The 18505-nt window shown below is 42.3% G+C and overlaps 1 protein-coding gene across 4 annotated transcripts in view; it reads left to right on the top strand.

Annotated features, from left to right (window-relative positions):
- NRAP (nebulin related anchoring protein) overlaps nucleotides 1-18505 on the top strand; it is a 70783-nt gene that overhangs the window by 10030 nt on the left and 42248 nt on the right. The window contains exons 6-16 of one of the 4 annotated variants that reach the window (XM_035029343.1): nucleotides 33-137; nucleotides 856-960; nucleotides 1725-1832; nucleotides 2058-2156; nucleotides 5127-5234; nucleotides 6228-6344; nucleotides 8520-8624; nucleotides 10106-10213; nucleotides 11241-11345; nucleotides 16485-16583; nucleotides 17879-17983. In XM_035029343.1, the coding sequence (XP_034885234.1) occupies nucleotides 33-137; nucleotides 856-960; nucleotides 1725-1832; nucleotides 2058-2156; nucleotides 5127-5234; nucleotides 6228-6344; nucleotides 8520-8624; nucleotides 10106-10213; nucleotides 11241-11345; nucleotides 16485-16583; nucleotides 17879-17983 (1164 nt within the window). Of the gene's footprint in view, nucleotides 1-29; nucleotides 138-855; nucleotides 961-1724; nucleotides 1833-2057; nucleotides 2157-5126; nucleotides 5235-6227; nucleotides 6345-8519; nucleotides 8625-10105; nucleotides 10214-11240; nucleotides 11346-16484; nucleotides 16584-17878; nucleotides 17984-18505 lie in introns of all 4 variants that reach the window. The other 3 variants (XM_035029350.1, XM_035029338.1, XM_035029358.1) reach the window with 3 other exon arrangements.

The following is an 18505-nucleotide window of genomic DNA, read 5'->3' as shown; positions in this document are numbered from 1 at the left end:
GTTCTTGTGCTGATGTTGATTCTGTCCAGCAGGAGTATACAGAAGACTATGAGCAACAGAGGGGCAAAGGGAGCTTTCCAGCCATGATCACGCCTGCTTATCAAAGAGCCAAGAAAGCCAACCAGCTGGCCAGCCAAGTGAGCGTCCCAGGGCTTATTCACCATAGATTATGCTAATTTTGGTCACTAATGAGACTCTGGGATTCAGATAAAAACCAGTAAGAGAGTGCTTATGGACAGTAGGTGTCATTAGTGTGGTATTATGGAGAAAACTGTGCTCTTAGGTTTTCCCTACCTGTTATCTTTTGTGCCTTGACTGGGCCACATCTATCAAATGGAGAGACCAGTTAGCTCATCCAAAGACTGGACCAAATAATTTCTCGAGGTCACTTTAGCATTTTAGACACTGATTGTTATTAAGTGGATGGCATGGCCTCCTGAGGAATAGCAAAGCTTGTTGGCTAAGATAGCTCAGATTTTTGGAGCCTGAATGCAAGGATTGGAATCCTGGCTCTCTCACTTACTAGCTGTGTGACCATGAGCAAATGACTAAGCTTCTCTATTCCTCAGCAGCTCATTTGTAAAATGGGGAAAATAATAGTCCTGCCTCATGCAATTGTTACAGAGATGAAGTGAGTTAATATTTGTTAATGGTTAACCGTGCCTGGCATTCTCTTGGGCTTAACATAGTAGGAATGATGCTTTTTAAAGAGGAGCTTAGGAAAACAGCCCTAAAGACGTGGCCATAAGCTTTTGTTGAGTCTAGCACGATGGTATAGCTTCAGGACAGCTGCAAAGAAGGGTCCTCACAAAGGCTGGTGGGTATGACCTTGACTCCATGCCATCTCTTCATCAGGTGGAATACAAGAGAGGGCATGACGAGCGCGTGTCCAGGTTCACCACGGTGGCAGACACCCCTGAGCTGCTACGGGCCAAGGCAGGAGGACAGCTTCAAAGTGATGTAAGAAATGATGGAGGCCTAGAGGCCTTCAAGATTCTCCTTTCCTTCCTTCCTTGGAGGCGGAGGGAGGAAGAATGGAGGAGGCCTCTTGGTCCCGTGTGGGAGCCAGGGAGAACTTTCTAAGGTCAAGGATGGTCAAGTCAGATAAGTCAGCCAGCACAGACCTTGTGAAAACTCTTCCTTGGGGAGAAAACTTAGTATCAGTCACAAGTCAGATGTATGTGATTAATCTGAAAAAATTCAGTCCTTGTCACTGCAAATTATAGAATATAACTTCTAAGGAATTTCTACCATTTGCCTTTTCACAGCCCCTTGTTTCCTAGCATAATAAGACCAAGAACTTAGTCTTTTTCTGAGAGGGAAGTGTAAGCTCAAATCCAGGTTCAGCTTAATGAGTGGCTTCCACTTGCCTTGGGTTGAGAAGCCTCTTTTGTCTCCTAGACTTGACTGGTGGCCCCTTGAGGGCAAAAGCCTCCTTCCTCTGCCCAGCCCCACCACCTGGCCCACAGCACGTGCTTCATAAGTATGTGTTGAATTCTGCATTGAGTGTCTCCATGTACCAGGCACTGTGCTGGGTGTGGGGAAATAAAATGGTAAAGGAGATGCATGTGGTCCATCAAGCCATAAACCAGTGATGGTGCCATAGGGGCTGTGTCAGGGGGACCTGAGGGGGTCATGCAAACCCTCGGCAGGACTTCTCATCAGATGGCCTCATACATTGTGGGATTGTGGCATGATACTTATTTTCTTTTTTCATCTTCCAGGTCAGATACACAGAGGACTATGAACAGCAGAGAGGAAAAGGCAGTTTTCCTGCTATGATCACACCCGCATATCAGATAGCCAAGAGAGCCAATGAGCTGGCCAGTGCTGTGAGTGTCCATGACAGTGTATTAGTGGTAGGGGAGGAAGCAGGAAGTTACCTGGGCCTGGCGAGTACAACTGCCTGTCTCCTTTTGCATGCACTGTGGTCCAGGGAGTAGCTTTCCCTGGACCCAAGCAGAAACAGAATATTCTGCAAGACATTTGTTTTTACTCTTCTGGCTTCTGTGCATAGGAGGTGAAATTCCCGAGGTTTGTCCTTACCCTTCATTTAGGTGAAGTACCATCAACAATATCAAAGGGAAATGAAAGGAATGGCTGGTCCGGCTGCTGGGGCTGCAGACACAAGGGAATGCATGGACCAGTATGGCCAGGTAGGTGATGAAACCACTCCTGGGAGCCTGCCCTTTCTGTTGGTCTTTAGCCTGCTGGCCTGTCACCTGTCGATGGCCCTTGAGTCAGGGGTTGGGCTGTGGTTTATCTTGCCCTATTTACGAAAGGTGGATTTTCCAAGTCAGAAAGCAATGACAAACAATTACATTGGGCTCAACTTGATCTGCATGGGAAAACAGTTTCTAAGCACTTTTCCTTTTCTTTTTTTAAAAATAAAGAACCTCTGTCAAGATGGTGGATTTGCCAAGAGTAAAGCATTCTCACCTATTCATTGAAGAATGGTCCCAAGGCCTAAGACTGGCTAATTTTATCTCATCACTGTATAAGCATGAAAGGGATCCAAATGCACGTCTGGAAACATATTGGGCACTTCACTAAGTAGCAGGGCTCATTTCTTAGAAACTACATATCTTATCTAGGTTGCTAGATGAAGCAATTTGCCAGAGAATGCAAATCTTCTCCCCAGTTTCACTTCTCACGTGAACTACCTAGTGACAGAGGGGAAAAAGGTTGAGATGATAATTAGAAGCTAATTTTTATTTGTACATCCCTCCATATTTTCTGGTACTAAACAGGTGTAGGAGAGAAAGGGAACATCATCTTTTCACAGTTGTAAGTAAAGAATATTGGAAGGCTAAGTGTGTGTACTCGAAGAGTACATGCAGGGAGTTTAGCTGATTTTTTTAAACTAATTGGAAAGTTATTTGAATTTTTTGTCAGTGGGTAGATTCTACAACATACATGATTTATTCAACATACATAATTTATAAAAGGAAACAACTTGTTTCTTTTCTGTAGAAGAGTATCTAGGGAGACACTTGCGTTAAGACTTGGGATCTGTGTGGAGATGGGGTGTGACCCCTTTGCAAATGTCTGTCTGAGCAAAAGTGTTCAGTCTTAAATGAAAAAGTCCATTTTATTAAATTCTATAAGTTAGGGCGCCTGGGTGGCTCAGTCGGTTAAGCGAATGCCTTCGGCTCAGGTCATGATCCTGGAGTCCCGGGATCGAGTCCCGCATCGGGCTCCCTGCTCGGCGGGGAGCCTGCTTCTCCCTCTGACCCTCCCCCCTCTCATGTGCTCTCTCTCTCTCATTCTCTCTGTCTCAAATAAATAAATAAAAATCTTTAAAAAAAAAATTCTATAAGTTACTTAAATGGCATCAGTGCTTTAACCTCAATGAAATTATGTTTTTATGAGTTTCATGTTTTAAATCTATGGTATAGAAGGCTCAAGACAACTTTTAAAAATCAGTTTTAAAAATTGGTTTCTATATTTGGCAGAAAATATTTTGTTCTAAATGTGGCCAACGCTTTCTGCCAGTACATGAGCGTGTCTAGACATATCTATACACATCGATGAGATGTAACCTCACAGTGTTGTAGTTGGTTCTCGCTTATTAGGACATCTTGGCTGAAGTTTCTGGTCATGCTAATAACAAATCTAAGAATCAAAGAGGGTGCTGTTTGATAGGGCCTCCAACAACTGTCAAGAGGATCAGCCTCGTGTGGCATTTCCTTGTGTGATTTAGCGGGACCCACCAGGCATGAGTAGGAGGGAGTGAGAAAGAAGCAGACAGTCAGATAAACTATAAATACCCGTAGTGCCTAAAATGCCAAACAATTCATCCTTCCTTTTCATGAATAACTATTTTTTTAGGTCAATGGGCTATATCATGTAATCTACTTATTGTTTGTAGCCAGTCAAATCCCCAGGAGGATTGAGTGTCTCACTAAAAGATTTATATACCTAACATAGATACGTATAAGCAGAGAAGTGAAAATAAAGCTATAAGCCAACCCCCACCCATAGAGCAGAAGGAGCAAAAGGGGATTACTAAAGAATTTGGGAGCCTTCATTATTATTATTTTTTTAGCTTAACTTTTTTTTACTTGTTGCGTTTGGCCCAGAACATTTTGGCAGCCAAACATACAGGAGCACTCAGGCTAAACAATTGTCACTATTGGATAAAGGAAAAGCCTGGACTTTCTAATTTGACCCAACTGTTTTATTTTTTAAAATGTGTGTGCCAGACTCCGACCCTGGTGCAGGAGTGGGGCAGGTCCTTGCCTTGGAGGAGGCCAGAGGGAGATGGAGTCATGAGGTTGAGGGGGCCCATAAGGCTGTTTCAGATGGGTGGGAACACAGATGAGGAAGTAGCTGATGCTGCCTGGGGCAGGACTGGGAATGAGGGAGTTTTCCAGAGAGAAGGTAGTGTGGGACGGGGTCTTGAAGTATATCCCACTGCCAGGAAAGCTTTATGCTACTGATATGAGAGAGAAGATTTTCTTTTGTGTGAGTGGGTGGGTGATGTGGGGAAGAGGAAGGAAGAAACAGGCTCAGATTATAATACTCTGACATACACATTTAGTCCCATTTAGAGCCTCTTAGGGCAATTTGAAATTTCCCCCCAAATCCAAAAAAAATCAAATAGTTATAAAATGCTCTTCTTCTTGGCAAATAACATACATCACTGGAAAACATCACTTGGCAAATAACATACATCACTTGGCAAATAACATACATCACTTGGCAAATAACATACATCACTGGGATGTTAATGGTTTCTCTGCATAGATCTGCCAATGGGCCCAAGAAAGGCGGCATTTGAGATTACTAGAAGGCAGAGGGACCTCCCTGGTGTCAGATATGAAATGAGTACTCCATAATCCATGGGTCTGGGAGACTTGTAGAATGTCTGGATTTATCTAGTGCAAATGTTGATGATGATAGTTACCATTTATTTAGTGCTGACTCTGTGCCAGGCGCCAGTGAGTAGACCTGACTTCAGAGTCCACCATCTTAGCCACCACAAGGTTCTGCTCCTAAGGCGATCCCTGGAATGTCCAGTGTGGATGGGCCTCTATAGGAACAGGCTCTAGGAGAGATCATTTCCAACTCCCCACCCATTCAGGGAGGGGAGCATCCTTGATGGAAATTTTCTATTTGCCCAGCAGGGTTACTTGGAGGAATATCAGGAGCACAGAGGAAAAGGCAGCTTCCCCGCCATGATCACCCCGGCTTATCAGAATGCTAAGAAAGCCAATGAACTCGCTAGTGATGTAAGTACCACTTGGGGACAACCCGCAGAGCCACCAAAGCAGAGGAGAAACAAGACGTTGAAGACTGTGCTTAACTGGAACCTACACACAGATCAATTTATTTAGGGTTGAGCCAGAGTAAAATGTTAGCCCTCAATTTCTCTCCAAATTTCTGACATCTTCTTTTGTTCAAACTGTTTGGTCACATTTATCTGCTTCAAAGGAGCGTGATACCTACAAACGGTGGAACTTACTTTAGGTGAGTTAAAGCAAGTGCAGATGCTGGTCCAGCCAGATGAGCTGGGGTTAGGAGAGTATTTGCAAAATAAGCCATTTAGAAACCTAGCACTTTAGGGGAATAGCTGATGAAAACAGCTTATATGATTATCAAACTGGGTATAACCCAGTAATTAAAATGATTTTTATTTGCAGAATGCTGGCCAGCTGGCGGTCCTTGAAAGATAAGCTATAATTAAACTCAGTTGAGTGACGTGCCCATGTTGATCTAACATGCCAATCTGAGCTTGGTCTATGTATAGTTAGAAGCCATGCATGAGTTTCACACCCCCTTTGCCCTTCTCCTTTGCTCTGCGCTATTTAGTTATTATACCCATTTGCCCAGGACAGTGCATTCTTGCCCTGAGAGGGGAAGTAAAACACGTAACTCACTTGGCCCCTCTTTAGCATTTTAGATGAGAAAAGATGTTGAAACCATGGGCAGACTGGGTTTGGAATTACACCTTTTGGCATGCTTGTTTTAAGACGTTTCTTCATGCAGAATTAGAGTATAAAGTACACAAAGTGTGAAAAGGGCCAGTAAAACTTTAATACAAAAGGGACTGAGTGGTTTATGGATTTCATGGAGGGAAAAAAAAAAAATGTGATTTTTTTTTTTTTTTCCCCTTCAGAAAATTCTCTTAAATGTTGACATTAAATGCGGGGTCATTTTGGAGTAATTTCTCTCACGGAGCGTGAAAACAACAACTCTGGGCCCTCTTTGTGTGCTTCTTTCAGATAAAATACAGGCAGGACTTCAATAAGATGAAAGGCCCTGCGCATTATCACTCCCTCCCAGCCCAAGACAACTTGGTTCTCAAGCGGGCCCAGAGCGTGAACAAGCTTGTGAGCGAGGTACGTACGGGGGACCGTGGACGGGGCAACCCCAGCGTGAAAAATTCTGTGCAACGATGCAGGAGCTAAACACGGTTACCAGTTCCCATGGAACAAATGGGCAGTAAAAAAAGCAACTCACTAGAGAGCCTAGAATCAAACAAATTAAACAAATGGAGTTTCTCCAAGGGTTCAGAAGTTTCCTCTCCAATTCTCACAGGGTTGTAGATACTCAGAAGTTTCAGGCAGCTGATTTTTAGTTGCAGAATACTTCCCTAGCCAACCTTTATAACAATATGTCATTCAAACAGAGTGCAAATCAAAGATCAGAAAGTGTTTCCAACATGGAACCTCTCTCATTCTCTTACTATTGGAGTCCGGTGTCCCAGAGCTGTGTGTCTCCTATGAATTCCCATAGCTTAGAGGCTGGACTGGCCACCAGACCGTGTGTTTTGTTTGGTCTACTGGGTGATTCAGATTTTTTGAATTGCTGGGACTCTGGCAAGGAAATAACCCCTCAAGCTCCCAAATCCTTATCACTTCCAGTTTTTTCTTTCCAGCCACGTCTCATTGGCATTTCCTCAGTAGACCCTAAAGGCATTTGAGTTAACAACCTCTTGCAAAGGGAAGAATGAGGGCTATTAAAAGTACTCCCAGAACAAGTTATCTGCAACTCAGAAGCAGATATTCAAGTATCCTAAGATATTTTTCTTCCCTAACCTCTAAAGGTCAGTCTTCGACCTCCCAACTATTCCTTAATCTGTGATCCTCTAATTTTGGGCTGCTCAGAATCACCAGGAGTGACGTTTTCCTAATCTCAGTGGGAGGCTCACGTATGAGATGGTTCTGATGCTCTAGGCCAGAGGTCAGCCAACTACGACCAGAGTGTCAAATCTGACCCATAGCCTGGTTTTGTAAATAAAACTTATTGGAACATAGCCACATCATGCTTGGTTACATATTGTCTCTGGCTGCTTTCACCCCACAAGAGCAGAGTCAAGTAGTAAACCTTGCTCTCGATTCACAGAACATTAGATCTAGATGGGACCTCGGCAATCTTAAGGTCCTCACTTTGTCATAGGTCTAGAAAAGTACAGTGTCTTATTCTGGTTCAGAGAGACTTTTAGGGACAGAGTTGGAACCAGATCTCTGAAAGTATAGTTTTACCACCCAGGAAAAACACTGTTAACATTTTGGCCTTTTTCTAGGTGAAAATACTATAAACAAGTATATGAATATAAAGACATTTATAGATTAGAATTCAACTATATTTATAGCTTGCTATACTTTTTTCACTTCTTATCAGATTGTGAGCATTATAATGCATCTTGCATACTTTAAAAAGCATGTTTCCACCATATGTCTTATAAGATAGGATAAAAAATTGTATTTTTATTTTTTTTTTGGTAAGAGGTCACAAGAGAACCTTCAATTTATTTTTGACCTTATAACCATAGTAGGACATCTAGTTGTAGGAAATCCAAAAATTTCCTTTTGCCCTTATAAACATCCAGTAGGACAAACCAGTCATGCTCTATTCGTGGTAATCAGCCTTCAGCTGCCTCCTCCAATTACCAGGGACGACTTGGGGTTTATTCAATAACTATAACCTCACATCTTACATCCAGGGGATGAGCTACCCAGGGGAGCTCAACTAGCCAACCTGTTTAAAATTAGAAGACGCTCTGTGCATCTATGAGTGGTCTCATTTATTATACTCCTTTGTAAAGTAATTTTTTGGGTTAAATTTTATTTAACTGTACATATGGTGAGATGTAAATGCCATATGTCCATAATGGGGAAGATTTCTGCAAGTGGACACAATGCTGGCGCCCAGATCAAGAAACAGAACATGACTCAGACATACCCCCCCACAATCCCCCGGACACTTTCCCTCAAGAGTAACCGCTGTCCTAATTTCTAAAACCCATTTTGCCGCTTCTTGGGCTGTATGATCTCTTACTGGATTTTCTCTTGGAAGGGACCGTATATCTTTAATTTTCAGAACCAAACTGATGATTTACTTATTTATTATTTGACAGGAAAACGTACTGTTAATTTCGAGTGTCCTATGCCTGGTATTTTTAAATGTTGGGTTGAAAGTTTTCTAAAAATATCCTAGTAAAGTCCTGGTGACATTTTCAAGAGTGGCTTTGGGCTTGGTTCTATCGTGCATCTGGTGTTTTGGTTTCCAAGGTGGAATATAAGAAGAACCTGGGAAGTAGTAAAGGTCACAGTATCAACTACTGTGAGACGCCTCAATTCAGGAACGTGAGCAAGATCTCAAAATTCACCAGTGATGTGAGTTTTTAACACCTAAGCATTTCTTTGGACTTTTTTTATGAGCTAATTCCTAGGTCTCTTAAGAGACAGTCTATGTGAAAAATCTGTTTGTCTCAGAGAAGCATGGCCTCTTGGGCACAAATACCTAAGAGTTTTGATCAAGATTGCCTGCAGGGATTAGTCCACATAGTGTTAAATTCTGTTCCCATCCCCCACCACACACTTGACCTTGAATCTTTAATGGCAGCACCTCTCCTCTTGTGTTCTTCCTGTGTAGCAGTATCAGGGGCTCCTGGTGGTGAGTGCTGGCAGGGGAGCCTGGCTGAGCATGCGACATCCCCTCTCAATGCAACTTTGTGCTTCTTAGTTCATGTCTGATCTCATTTAACCTGGGGACCCAGATTGCTTTCCTGGTTTTACAGAGAAACAGATGGCATTTGCAAATTTGGAAATTCTCAGAGAAGTTCTGGAGATGTTTCCTTGAGAACACCAAGGACCTATACTAGATGATGTGATTTTATTTCTGCTTCGCTGCATACTGTAGTACAATTTAAGATCATGAGGGACTTCGTAAGGCTCAGAGAGGAATTTGTTTTGCCTACATGTAGTGGTGAAGAGCACCAGCTTTGGAGCTGACAGACCTGGCTCCGTGGTTAGTCAAGTGTTCGACTTTGGGCAAGTTGTTTAAGCAACCCTGAGCCACTTTGTCCATGTGTAAAATGGGGATGATGCTAAGTCCTTCCTTCTCATGGAGTTCTTGTGAAGATGAACTGAGTAGAATCGTGTCTGATACATGGTAATAGTATTTGTTTAAATAATCTCCGTGCCTAGAAAGTCAGTGGCCCCCCAGGTAGGTGATTTTAATGCAGCTTCATTAGAAGCTACCCAGATTTTCCTATTTATGACTTCTTGGCATCCTGTTTTGGTTTTCCCTTCATTTGGTAAGATGCATTTGGGACATGACATCCTTATTTCACATGGTTTTAGTAGCCACTAATTTGTGGTGTAAAAACACAGAATTTGGCAAAGCTCAGGTTCTATTCTTCCTATAATTAGAAACGGAGGTAATAGCACCCAGTGATTTGTACAAGCCCCTAGTGTGGGGCTTTGTACCCAGTGTCTGCACGATCAGTCTTGTCCATTGGAGAGCCCCCCACCCCACTCATGGGAGGTTTTCACACGGGAAAAATCTGACACATTTACAAGTGAAAATGTTGAAAAGAAAATTGGGTCTGTTTTGTGCTGTCTGTACTCACCAGATCCTATGTTTGGTTGTGTGCTTATGTGCTTGTCTCCCTCCATCTTCTTGTGCTTGCTTGAAATTTAAGTGGTTTTTTAAATGAAGGTTTGGCTTATTTTTTATTCAGTGATACACTGACTACTTAAATAGGTTCTATTTAATCATTTATATTTCCAATTTAGTGCATTATGATGAGTAGTTGATCTTCAACAAGTTGGGAAGAGAAATCTTTTATTGACTGTTTTGTGTTTCCATGTAGAATAAATATAAGGAAAATTACCAGAACCACATGAGAGGCCACTATGAAGGAGTTGGTATGGACAGACGGACTCTCCATGCTATGAAGGTTGGAAGCTTGGCAAGCAACGTGAGTCCAATTTTGAAGGGCCTATAGGTCTGGGGACATATTGGAGTGGAGGGAGGTAAAATAGAAGGAATTCAGCCAACTCTTTTTCAAACTTCCTTTTTAAAAGTCAGTGTCCTGTTGTATAAAGACTGACCCATAAAAGCTTCTAAACATTAACCAATATAACCAAAGCTAGGTAAAACCCTTGAAAATTTTCAAAAGCTTCAATTTATTTATCTCAGCTTTCTCTGGTTTGAAGAGTACTTAGATCTATTATCTTTGATCCAGTGTGAGAAAAACATTCAGTTTCTGAGAGATAAAGAGAAATGGATGAACATAATTCTTATTTGAAATTCCTCAAACTTCCAGAGCGTTTGTGATTTATTTGGGGTTGGTTGGTTGGTTGGTTGGTTCACTCATTTATTCAATTGTAGTGTTCATTGAAGACCTCCTGTGGGCAAGTACTGGCCAAGGGAGTGGGGTAAAAAACTCTATCAGATCCCATAGCATGGAATCTCTTAATCTCTCCTTGGCATTGTCAGTTCAGTTGACAGGTTTGTAAATGCCAAGTTGCAAATCTTGGAGGTAAAGGGCACTTCAAAGGAACCAATTTCATTAGTAAAATATACAAACGTCAAATTTCCTCTGCTTGCGAATGTCAAATTTGACCTTTAAAAAAAAATTTAAATACTCTGAAGACCCTTGACTTTTCATTTATTTTCTGGGCGGTTAGCCAAGAAGCTCTTTCATCATACACCCATGTGCCAGTGTTACTTTTTAACAAAAACTATAAGGAGTTCCATAATTAATAAGAAAGATAAAATAAATGTGCTACAGATGGAAGTTAGCTAATTTTGGATTAATTAAGAAGAATTCAAATTAATTAAAGGCAAAGCGTGAACATAATTTAATTTTCCTTGGAGGTGATGAAATGGAATTAATTTTATTTCTGGTTACTTTTTAAAAGTTTCCCATGACATTCAAACAAGGTCAAAAGAAAGTGGGGACTAATTTCTTTTTTTGTGTGTTTTTTTTCTTTGTGTTTTAGATCGCTTACAAGGCTGATTATAAACACGACGTTGTGGACTACAACTACCCTGCCACTCTCACTCCTTCCTATCAAACAACAATGAAACTGGTTCCCTTGAAAGATGTAAGTCCCCCTCCAGGAACATCTCTTACTCCTTGTCACTTCTTCTTGTGGAGTGATTCTTAAGTAGCAAGATGGAAAGAAACAAGATACAACAGTTCCTAATGGAAGGGATTGAGAAAGGGAACTCTTCTGTTAGGAAAGTCCATTCATGAATGTTTGGAAACTGTTAGATTTCCCATGTAAGGTGGGGACAACTCTGGTTTCATCTTGAAAATAACCAGCAGTCAGTTAGAATTTGGTAGAATATGTCTGCCTTTGGGCACCTTTAAAATTACTCTTCCTTAACAATGATGATGAGCTTTCTTTTTTTTTTTTAATTTAAAGTTTTGGAGTGTGCTATGTTGAGGGACTAAAGGAAGTAAAATAAAATGGCTGTAAGTTGAGAGGAAGAGGTAATGTTGACTTAATTTTTTTTCTCAAGAGCATTTGGGAAAGTATATGTATTTCTTAATTATTATAGCGGTGATTTTATTTATCTATAGTTCGGCTTGCCCCAGTGAAATAAGTATAACTAATTAAATTTATTATTTTCTAATAATAGGAATTTTACTATATTTGTTTATTACAGGAAATTTAGAAAATACAGAAAAGCACAAAGAAAAAGATTAAAGTCATCTGTTTTCTTAAAACGTAAAGTGGTTTAGAACTGAGTTCATATCATAGTTATTTGTCAGTGATGGTTATCTCTACCCAATCAATAATTTAACAAATAATTCAACATATATTTACTGAATGCCCAGTGCTACTTTCCTTCACATTCCTTTGGGATCAGCACAACTCCAGTAGCACTGACTTGGGTTTTGCTCCTGGTAAGTAGGTCTTCACATTGTTCTCCCTTTTGCTTGGAGTGAGAGCAGTGTTGGGTTCAGCTGGGCATCTCCAGTGTTTAGCATGGTTTATAGGACAACAAAAGACAATCAATGGCAAACAATAGTTTAATGAATGAAATGGGCTTTTCAAATATATAGTAAAGCAAAGGATGGGAAGTCGAGGACTATAAAGGGAGACTAAGCTTTGCTTCTTCTTTTCCCAGGAAGTTTGATTGGGTTGACTTATCACTTCACCTTCATGAAACCCAAGGTTACACTTGACTACCTAAGCTACTTCCTTCCTTTTTTTGCTGCATGCATTACCTGGGACTTGAGGACCAAGAGCACCTCATTAGAATGGGAGTGTGTACTCTGTTCGTAGACCTCCATCAATCATGCTTAAGAGCACAGTCAAACTAGAGAGATTCCTACAACTTTGTACTCCCGGTGTGACATGACTTGCTATTACATTTGTCTGTGCAAGGCTGTGGATCAAACTATGCACCTGAAATACAGCCTGCTCACCTGGGCAAGTCTGATAGAAGAATGAAACCAGCCTGGGTTAGAAGGATTAATTAGAAGCAGAGGGAGATTCTGAACTGGAAGCCCAGGAGCCAGATTCAGGTTGCAGAGGTGTTTAGTTTGACCACACAATGTTTAAAAAATAATTGGACCAACATTTAGAGATTTGGGGAGGTCGTATAAAAATTCATATTTTCACCTATTCTAGAAAAATCTAAAAACTCTGGAAACGACAGCTCTAGTTCCCGCATGGGAGCAACTGTCTGGGACTGAGTGGCAGGTGCTAAGTGTTATCTTATTATCCTTCATCTTCCCTTCCTGGCTCCCGTGTGAATTTGAGTTTATCGCCCCTAGTGTAGGGACTTAAGTCTTCAGGAAGTTTGGGGAATCCATTACAAGAGCATTTATGGTCTCTCTGTCTGGTGGCTCTAAAGGTGGTCAAATAGCTATGAAATTAAATAAACAAGCATGGGTCTTTAATTAGAGAGCATTCCCTTCAGATGGATTTTATCAGCAGTAATAGCATTAAAATGAGACTCCATCCTCAGTAAAGAGTTCCTTCAGAAAGTAGATTGAAGCAATGGCCAAGCATGTGATGTTGCAAGGATGTGATTAATCATGGAGACTGTTAATTATGTCCTGCAGAGGAGAGTAATTGTGCTCTGCAACAGATTTAATGCAAAATTATTGGGAAGGAATATGCCTTTTAAAAAATACAGTTTTCATGACATTTTATCATGCACAATTCTGAACTCTAACAGACTCTTTATTATGAGATGATAATTTCCCCTCTGAGTTAATGCATTAGGAAGCCAGTGCACTCTAATCTCATTAACGGTTGACATTGAAATGACTTTATATTTCCTCCTTTTCCTTTATACCCCTTATCCGCAACTCAGAATGTGCAAAAACTTCTGTCATTGAACCATTAACCAAAAAGCACAAAGCGATGCTATTCTTTATCTCCGAATCCCACAAAATACCCTGTGTCCCGGTGTCAGGAACACACTGTTTTTCCTAGATCCTGTCCTAGAAATTAATTTGTAAGTCATTTGTTTGTACCCAGGATATATTTCCCTGTCTAAACAGTGGTAGTTTTGGCTACAGGGGATCCCAGGTTCATCTGTAAAATAATAGTTGCAAGCACACGACACTAGCTTTGGCAAACCAGATTGACAGTGTAGAGGGTGAGAACCACTTTGGGAGGCAGAATGCTAGAATTTGAATCCTGACATTAGCTGGGTGACCTTGGGCCAATCACTTCAGTTCTCTGGGCCTCAGTTTTCACATTGTAAGGTAGGGATAATAAGAGTGTCTATCCACAGGGTGGTTGGATTAAATGCATTAAGATGTGTGAAGCACTTGAAATAATGCTAGGCACATAGTAATGGTATTGTTTTTAAGCCATGATTATTATTAGCCCATATTGGGACAGGCAGGAGTGGAGTGAGTACAAGAAAGAGATGAAGCATAGGTCTATTTCACTTGGGTCACTGGGTTCTAAAAATACTGAACTATTTGTCAGCATTTAAAAATTGCAAGACTTGACATAATAATATGGGTATTTGGTTTGTTTGGAATCACTGGAAAATCTGATCACGCTGGGCCCCACATTGTTGCACCCTAACTGTCCCCCAGAGCTGAGTAGCAATGGCTGTCCCTTGCCACAGTCCCCACCACTCCTTACTACTTCCCCAACAATGAGGTCAAACACTGAGCCCAGACTAGTGCTTCGCCAGTAGCCAGCTAGTGGTCCGTCTGGCTGTCACCAACTTTGTGACCTTTGGGCTACAAAGACTCCCTGGGGAGGGCCGTCACCTACGGAGGCAGCAATAAGATAGAATGGCATCAGACTCCAGACAGACGGCGAATGGAAGGGTAGTAGAGTGTAGTATAGGGCAGAGCCGGCAGCCGGAGGAGCGTGGCCAGAGGCGGGAGGTGGAGGTCTGGGCAGGGATGGCAGTAGATAGTGGGGACACAACAAGGGGGCTGTGACGATCTTAGGCGTGGTGTAGGCCTAAAGAAGCTGCCACACTGGGTGGGATCCTGGGTGGCGTCCTGGGCCTCAGGCAATAAAACAGAGGCATGAAGACTGGGTGTGGGGCGTTCAGTGACCCGATTGCCGTGAACAAAGCCAGAGCGTAGCTGATGGAAGGGTGTAGCCTGGAGCCTGTGTTGGGGTGGGTGCTCAGGGGTCTCCAGCACTGGGTCAGCTTGGGGTCCTGGGAGCAAGGACCCAGCTGAGATATCTACGTGGACGGGGCTGTGTCTGTGTTTGCTCACTCTGCGCAGAGTGGACGCTCTGTGACTGTTGAAGGAATGAATGAATGAACAAATGAATGAATGACGGGACCACGCAGGCAAGAGGTCATTTACCATCCACCAGCTCACGCTCTTGCTCGTCACTCGCCTGCATCCCAGCTCCCCTTCCACCTGTGCGGGTGCCTGGGGCCCTCACTCAGCTCCACTCCGCTTCCTCCCCTTATCACCTGCCCTCAAGCCTCACATGTTCCTTTGCCTCTCTGCTCAAGTTCCCATTCTCTCTGCAGTGGCTCCTAGGCATGCTTGGAGGAAAATAAGATGATTGGATGAATATCTTCTCATGGGCAAATAGCTAATAATCCTGGGGTCTCTGAGGGGCAAATTGTACTTTCAAAGGAGAAAAGCCACGAGCCCCCAGTATCTTGAAATAGTGGGAAACCGGAAGTCTGTGCACCAGGCGGTGCTGGAGGCTCACCACCTTCTCTTCTGAACCCACCCACCCTTCTTCTTTCAGGAAAGTGCCCAGCTTCGGGCCCTTTTCTTGGGGACTCTGGCAAGGCGGAAGCGAGGGCCAGGCGGGGCTGGTGTACGGGGTGAAGACATGTGAGACTGTCCTCACACGGAGCCACTGATGTGCCATGGCCTCCCACTTAGACACCGCATCGGTTGGACTTTTTGTCTCTTTCATTTTTCTTTCCCTTCTTAAAAAACCTCTTTTCTTTAGAAGTATAAAACATATATAGAAAAGAACTGGCAGCTTGAATTATTATAAAGCGACCTTGTGCATGTGTTTTTCTTTGGGAACGCACCTAGGAATAGAATTGTGGAGCCTTGGGGTACGTGTGTGTGCCAAAGCGCCATATTGGTTCCCAAAGTGGCTGGCCAACCCTCACTTCCGCCAGCTGTGTTGTGAGAGTTTCCGCAGCTCCCACATCCTTGCCAGCCCTTGGTATCGTCAGCAGTTCAAATTTTCACTCTGCAGGCGAATGTGGAGGGGTGTCTTGTTGCAGTTTTAATATGCATTTCTCTGGTTCCTAATAATAACAATGTGGATGAGCACCTTTTCCTGTGCTCACTGACAGTTTCGTTGACCTCTTGGGTGCACTGCCTGTTCAAGTGACTCACTCTTCAACGTATCGTTTTTGTTTTTCATCTCTGGGCTTGGAGTGTCTGTTGGTTTCCAACTGGAATCTTTGGTCCTTTTAGTAATAGGAGAATCACAGCTCTGCTGGGCTTAGGGCTAGGGAACTAAGCAAATCTTTTTTTTTTTAATTTTTTATCTTTTTTTTTTAAAGATTTTATTTATTTATTTGAGAGAGAGAATGAGAGACAGAGAGCATGAGAGGGGGGAGGGTCAGAGGGAGAAGCAGACTCCCTGCCAAGCAGGGAGCCCGATGCAGGACTCGATCCCGGGACTCCAGGATCATGACCTGAGCCGAAGGCAGTCGCTTAACCAACTGAGCCACCCAGGCGCCCGGGAACTAAGCAAATCTTAAAGAAAAGTGCTGGTGACATCTTCTTGTGTCTTTTTTTTTTTTTTAACCAGGTCAACTACAGGCAAAGCATTGACAAGTTGAAGTACAGCTCTGTGACCAATACCCCTCAGATTCTCCAAGCCAAAATCAATGCCCAGCAACTGAGTCATGTAAGTGACCTGCCCTCCCCCAGCCAGGTGTGGGGGACTCAAGTGCTTTGTGGCCCCTGGATACCTGACTCCCCAAGGGTTTGGCATTCATTAACAGTGACATATGTCTTGTGACAACCACAAGATGACCCCCCTCAATTTAAACTTTTTATTATGGAAAATTCCAGCTATATTTAAATGTAGAAAGGATAGTGTAATGAGCCCCCGTGTATCCATCATTCGGCTTCAACCTCTATCCACTCATGGCCAGTCTTGCTTCATCTGTATGCCCATCCCCTTCTCCCTCCTCTGTTATTTTGAAGAAAATCCCAGAGATTAAATAATATAATCTATCAATATTTTAGGGTGCATCTCTAAAAGATAAAAAAAAATTAAACATGTTATACAATTTTAATACATCACACCAAAAAACTAATAATAATTCTTGATATCACCAGTGTCCTATTAGCATTTAACATTCCAATGATCTGATAAAATTATAATTTTACAGTTCTACAGTTAGTTTGAGTCAGGATCCGAATGAAGTCCATGCTTGTGACTGGTTGATAGGTCTTTAAAATTCTTTTCATCTTTACGTTTTCCTGTTTCTCTCTTTTCTTTTCTCGCAAGTGGTTTATTGAAGAAATTGGATTGTTGATCCTGTTACGTTTGCCACAGTCTGAGCTTTGTGTCCTGCATCTTAGTGTGGACTTCATGTGTTCCTCTGGCCTCCAAATGTTCTTTAAAATAGTAGTAGTCAGATCTATAGGTTTGATCAGGTTCAGGTTCAATTTTGGGGCAAGGATGCTTTTCAGATGATGTTGTATTTTTCCACTAAGAATCACATGATGTCTGGTTGACTTTTTATGTGTGATTAAGGTGGCTTTTTTTTTCAATGTGGGCAGCCATCTGATAATTACTCTTTGAGTATCTACTCTCTGTATAAGCGAGATGTTCAGCGCTGCGGCACATTAAAAAACAAAACAAAACAAAACAAAACAAAACCCAAAAAACAAGTTCTCTACTCTCAAGTGCTTCAAAGGAGAGTTGGTGAAGTAACCGCAGGGAAATCTTTTATAAACTCACAACTCTGAGTGTGCCTTTGAGTTGTTTTACTTTCCATTTGACGTCTTTAATCAGTTAACTTAAAACATTCATAAAATTGCAGGCTTCCTTGTCAAATGCCCTTTCCAGAAACTCCTTCTCAGCTGTGGGCCCAAGGGGAAAGTGAAAAAGAGAGCATTGCCTCCGGAATTCACCTTCTGTCTATCTAAAAACCTTGCATTTACCCTGTGGGTTTATTTTAAATCCAACAGGTGAATTATCGTGCTGACTATGAGAAAAATAAGTTGAATTACACATTGACACAGGATGTACCTCAGCTGGTGAAGGCCAAAACCAATGCCAAACTATTTAGTGAGGTGAGCGAGCAATGGAGGTGAGAACTTGGTGGGGCTTATCTAACCAATGTGAGGATGAGGGCACCAGGCCTGAGAACCAGAGGCTATTCTGTTTGTGAGAGATGTTCATCAAAGGAGCCCATCATGTTTTGGTTTTGAATTTTGCTGTCTCATGGCATGTGGTCGTTCACTGGGGATAAATTGATCACAGGAATTTAATTCTTATTATGTGAATGTGTGTACAGTATGAGCTCAAACACACACACACCATCATCATTGTCCTGGTGACTTCTGATTGCTGCTTTGCTGTGCGGAGAAAATTTGAGGGTTTTTTTTAAAGATTTTGTTTATTTATGTATTTGAGAGAGAGACTGAGAGAGAGAGAGCATGAGCAGTGGGGAGAGGGAGAAGCAGACTCCCCGCTGAGCGGGGAGCCTGAACCGGAGCTCGATCCCAGGACCCAGAGATCATGACCTGAACTGAAGGCAGAGGCTTAACCGACTGAACCACCCAGGTGCCCTGAAAATTTAAGTTTTAAGATCA

The sequence above is a fragment of the Mirounga leonina genome, unplaced genomic scaffold (genome assembly GCF_011800145.1).
Source record: "Mirounga leonina isolate KUSES-001 unplaced genomic scaffold, KU_Mleo_1.0 Mir_114, whole genome shotgun sequence".
Lineage (NCBI taxonomy): Eukaryota > Metazoa > Chordata > Mammalia > Carnivora > Phocidae > Mirounga > Mirounga leonina.
Note: the sequence above shows the minus strand (reverse complement) of the source record. Positions and strands in the feature narration are given on the sequence as shown.